Below are 5,672 nucleotides of genomic sequence, written 5' to 3'. Positions count from 1 at the left end.
CAGTTAAGGTTAGATCTCCTTGCTTGTGTCGGAGATCTCCAGCAAATCTAGACCAGGAGGGAGGAAGTTTATCAATCAAACAGGAAACTTTATAATCGTCAGTAAAAGTGTTTCCTTTTGATTGGAGATGACGGAGGAAATCTAGGAATTCATGAATTTGTTCATTAATGGGCTTGTCATCAACCATCATGAACTTATTGAAGGAGGAGGAGGTGAAACGCAGAATTCCGGCATCATCATAGCCATATTCTGCTTCAAGAGCATTCCATAGGTCTTTTGCACTTTTGAACTCATAATATATGTCATAAAGGTTGTCCGCAAGTGCACTAAGGATCCTATGACAACAATGATAGTTGATTTCTTCTGGTTTCATAGAGCTAGAAAAGGAGCTAGCACCAGAACCAGAAGTGGAAGGAGCAGGTTGAGCAGGATCAGGAGTCAAAGGTTGAGAACCACTAGTAGATGACTCAGAAGTGTCAATAGCAGATAAAAGACCTAAGGTAGTGAGCCAGTATTTCATCTGATTAGCCCACCGTTTATAGTTAACACCGGTGAACTTCTCAGGTTTGACACTTTTTGAATGATCAGGAATTGCCATAAGTCCAATTCAAGTTTACTAGTCTAGGTAGATGTAATCTGATATAAAAAAGGATTTTGTCAATATTACTAGACCAGAAACTTAATTAAACCTGCTTTAAATCAAAAACTCTGAAAGTGAAAAGATAAAAGTTTTACTCGGGTAGTTTGGCCAGGTAAGGATAGTACTAGAGGTTGATCAAAGATCTATTAAGTACCTCGTTTCTTGCAGAGCGCTTTACGCAACTCTTAAACCTTGCCTTAGACACCAACTAATCCAAGAAAACTTGAACCGGTTCACTTAAAGATTTTTTATTTATGACAGATACTGAAATTGTGCACAGAAGCAGCAAAGAAATTATATATATAATTTTTTTTTAAAACTAATTTAGATGCCATAAATTAAAACAATTAACTAATACAACAAGTAATTAAAATATATGAATATTCGGGTGAATAGTAACCCCGATGAACTGTAAATTTTTTTTTAACTAATTAACTTAACATCAAGAATATTTATTAATCTTCTAGATTGTTGTCAAAACAGGGATATAAAAATATAAAACAAATTAAAGAGTTAGAAAATTCAGGCCTGATTGGAAGCAGTCGTGATATCACTGCCCTAGAAGATTATTAGAAAATTCAGGCCTGATTGGGAGCAGTCGTGATATCACTGCCCTAGAAGATTAAGGACCCGCCTATCGCCCTGGCGTAATTTTTTCTCTCTCCCCTAGCGGTAAAAACCACCGGAATTGGCCGGCCTCTGCACTCGGGCGTGAGTCACAGAGCTTATGCTCAGACGAAAACGGTTGCCCAGCAAATAGAACATATAAATATGTAGCCGAAATTTCTTGGAGGTATGAGAGTAGAGAAGAGAAGAGAGTTTAGAAGTTTTCCTCTTCGTTGGTGTGTTTCTGAATGAGCTCTAAGCCTGCTTATATAGGTGAGGAGAAGTGTAACCCCCGCTGAATCCAAGGGACCGTTACGCACAAATCTTGCTTTCGTTACCCTCATGCAACCGTTACAGAACGTGTAAAACGTGCAAAAATAAAAGCTTGAGAAGCAAAAAGGTGTGCGTGTGCGGTGCTACAGAACGTGTAAAACGTGCAAAAATAAAAGCTTGAGAAGCAAAAAGGTGTGCGTGTGCGGTGCGGCGCGGCGAGGCGCGCGTGGCGTGCGTGCGTGTGTGGTAGATATGCAAAGCCCACAAAACCCAAAATACTATTCAAAGCCCAATAAGGAGAGAACCATTATATACCCTTTACTATTCATCTCATTTTCCAATGTGGGACTATTCACAAAGGCAAAATTACCTTTTCATGAACAAAGCTTCCAACAGGTTCAATGTAAACTCAATAATTAAAGACCAGTATTAACAACCAATGATTAAACTTAACAGTTAAATTATAAACTATAACATGAACTATCTCAATTTATTAACAAAAGATTCATCTCTATTTAGTTAGCAACCAATTAGTACAACTGACATGCATTGTATAACATTACAGTTCACAAGATTAACAGAAAACTATTACATTTAACATCCATATGCTAAAATTCATAAATAATTGTACATTATTCACAATGCACCAATACAACTCCCTCTTTATCTTTGCATACAATAATTTAGTACAATGTAAACTCAATAACCAAAGACCAGTGTTAACAACTAATGATTAAGCTTAACAGTTAAATTATAAATTTTAACGTGGACTGTCTACATTTATCAACAAAAGATTCATATCTAATTTGGTAATCGAGGTGTTTGTTTTTGTTGTGTTTTTTAAAAAAACACCATGCCATGGTGTTTTTTCAAACATGTTTTGAAAACACCATTTTTAGTTATTATTTAAAAAGCGACGGCGGCGGCGCGGGACCGGCGTGCTGGCAGGGCGGCAGCGGTGGGGCGGAAGCGATCTCTCGGACCGTCCGCAGATCGGTGGTGGGCTCACGGCCGGGCGCGGGCGTGGCGGGTGTGGGGCTGCAGGGCGAAGCGAGTGGTCGGGCTGCAGGCGGGACGGCGGCAACAAGGCGCGGGCAGAGCTGCGTCGGCGGCGGCCCAGACGATTGGGCCGGTCGCGGCGTGCGGGCGGCGGTACGGGTGGCCGACAGCGACGTGTGGGCGGCGGCGGGCAGGCGCAGTGGCAGCGCGGCTTGGGCAGTCGGCCAGGCAGGCGACGGCAGCGGCGCGGCTGGCGCGGCGGCCAGCGCGGCTGGCGGCGCGCGGCCGGATGACGGGCGGGCGGCGGCCGCAGGCGGCAGGCTGCGGTGGCCGGCGGCCGCAGACGAGCGAGTGGCGCGGCAGGGCGATAGTAGGCGGCGTAGCGCAACTAACGACAGGCAGTGGAGCGGCGGTGAGCGGGCGGCGGCGGCTTAGATGAAAAAACGGAATCTTAAAACACATTTTTGGTGTTTTAAGAAAAGTGTTTATTTTTTGGATTTTATAAATGGTCAAGTCAAAAAAACATCCTGGTTGCCAAACGTGTTTTATTGTTTTTGTTGAAAACAAAAATAGAAACGATAAAAACGTCACGGTTGCCAAACGCTCCCCAACAACCAATTTAGTACAACTAACATGTACTGTGTAACATTACAGTCCACAAAATTAACAGAAGAGAATTACATTTAACATCCATATGCTAAAATTCATAAATAATTGTACATTGTTCACAACACACCAATACAACTCCCTCTTTATCTTTTCATACAATAATTTATGCAATTGCGATACAAATAATTTCCACAGTTATTCTAAGTAAACATCACACAATTTTTTTAACATAATTCCACAAAATTTCCACCCAATTCTCGCAATTTTGACAAAGCAATATAATACAATCCAACATAAATTTACTTCTTTCTATAATGGGAGATATCCTCTTTTGAACTTGGTTTCTTCCTTTTCTACATGGTTCACCCTTTGACAAAGCAATATAATACAATCCAAAAGGATCTTCGTCGCGTCACCCATGTTGCCTTTTCCAAATGATGAAGTAGAGGGGGGCGTGGAACAAGATGGAGATAAGGAAGCAGATGATTCATGGACATTCTTCAACGAAGAGGGATCTTCATTACTCTTCGACAAAGGGTGATCTTCATCATTCTTCGACACCAAGGGGGATCTTCATCATTCTTCGACACCAAGGTTGACGGTCATCGTTCAATGCCGAGGGTTTCTATTCATGCTCCGGACGCCGTGAGTGATGAACAACTTTAAATTTATCAGCATTGACATCCTTTGTGGCTGAATTAGAGGAATTGCGGCTTTAATTTGGGTTTTGGCCATTTTTCAATAATAAAACCCTAAATCTAGATCAAATTTAGGAGGGACTATAGTTTTTTTATTTTTCTGTGAAGGTTAGAGAGAGAGAGAAATTTGATTTGATTTGGGAGTGGGCACGGTTACCTAGGGGTGTGCAACGGTCGGTTCGGTTCGGTTTTTATCAAAATTTGAACAACCGAACCGAACCGCCTATAATTCAAAACCGAACCGAACTGTTGCAAGTCGATTCGGTGCGGTTCGGTTCGGTTTGTTCGGTTCTAACTTCATCAAACTTCTTATCAAACAACAAACTATGTTAAAGGAAAAAAAGATATCAACAAAGTAGGAGATTATAAAGCATTAAACACTGATATAACGATATTGTTTTCAGCCCATTTACAAAATGAGTTTAGGGTTTGAGTCTTTGACTCTTTGGAGATGGGTCGGGTAGGGTTTGAGATTAGAATGAGTAGTATTGCCCTATATTCGGTCGGTTCGGGTTAAAAAGTTTTCAAACCGACCCGAACCGCCCTACTCATAAAACCGATTTTTTCGGGTCGGTTCGGGTCGGTTCGGTCGGTTTTTTCGGTTTGGACCGAACCATGCTCAGCCCTACGGTTACCTGTTTGAGTGGAGGAACTGACAACAAGTACATTGCAAATTTAGAATTTTATGAGTGTTTCTCTCTCTCTCTTTGTGCTTAATTGGCACTTTGGCAAAGTAAGAGGGGGCTAAAACACATTATTTCAATGTATTTTGGGTTTTTTTGACGTAGGAAAAAAATACAAGGGGCTCGGGTACATATGTTTCCAAATATTTGGGCCTGGACACAAAATTTTCAGGAGGTTAAAGTCTAATTTTCGGGGAAAAGAAAACCCCCCAAAAAACAAACATTCGGAGAAAGGGGTAAAATGAAATCCATAAATTTCTATCTGCCGCTATCTACCCACACTGTCCCTCTTCTTCGCAACACCAACAACGTAATGTTGGCCGCTCGATCTCCGGCTAGCGGAACCCAGCCTCCTCTCAGCGGCGGGCTTCGCCTGCGCCTCGCCATCCGAATCCTTCTCACCCTCTGCAGCAGCAGCAGCAGCAACAACAGAAACAACAAGAACTCTCAGAATCGTTCACGTGGAGGACTCCCCCGCTTCCACTCTCAAACCCTTCCTCCTTCAAAGGTTAGTAGCTGTTCAATTACTTTCTCAAAAGGGTTATTTGTTCAGTTGGGAATTTTAACAAACGGGTTGTGCGCGTTCTTTGCTTTCTGTTTTGGGCTTATAGGGCGAGGTTGTTCGAGTTCAGGGAGATGAGTTTTGGCACATGACCAAGGTGCTCCGCTTGGCACTTAACCACAAGTAATTCTATCGCTTATGAACTTTTTTGTTCAAATCTAAACTTGCCCACTTGGATAATTTGTTTAAAATTTTGGATTAGAGTTCGATAGGCAACATCGATGCTTTTGCTTCTGATTTTCGTGCAATTGCCGCTGAAATATTTATGTGGACTAGAATTTGAAAGGAAGTGACTTGTAAAAGTTAGGTGTAGTTCAAGACCCATTGGGATTAAAGGAGTGTTCATCTGGTGGAATCTTGAAGGTCCTAGGTGTTTGGTTCAAAAGTCGCTGCTGTGGAATTCATTATAATTTTGTTCGATTACAACAAATTCGAAAGAATAATCTTTTTATAAGACTTTTTCTACACAACAAAGCAAAAAATTACAACTCTTGAGAAACAAACACGAAAATCGTCTATCAATTTTCGTTTTCGTGGGACTTTGCCTGTGCCGGGAACGCTTTGGTTCGTGGACCGCCGATTCACAGATCGTGAAGAGGGGG

General features: G+C 41.8%; 1 protein-coding gene across 1 annotated transcript in view; it reads left to right on the top strand.

The window, feature by feature from the left end:
• LOC109821229 (ribosomal RNA small subunit methyltransferase E) overlaps positions 4,822-5,672 on the top strand; it is a 15,342-nt gene continuing 14,491 nt past the window's right edge. The window contains exons 1-2 of the mRNA XM_020387413.1: positions 4,822-5,016; positions 5,120-5,193. Coding sequence (XP_020243002.1) covers positions 4,822-5,016; positions 5,120-5,193 — 269 coding nt within the window. The remainder of the gene's footprint in view (positions 5,017-5,119; positions 5,194-5,672) is intronic.

The sequence above is a fragment of the Asparagus officinalis genome, chromosome 8 (genome assembly GCF_001876935.1).
Source record: "Asparagus officinalis chromosome 8, Aspof.V1, whole genome shotgun sequence".
NCBI classification, from domain to species: Eukaryota; Viridiplantae; Streptophyta; class Magnoliopsida; order Asparagales; family Asparagaceae; genus Asparagus; species Asparagus officinalis.
The sequence above is the reverse complement of the archived record's forward strand: the minus strand, read 5'-3'. Positions and strand labels throughout refer to the sequence as shown.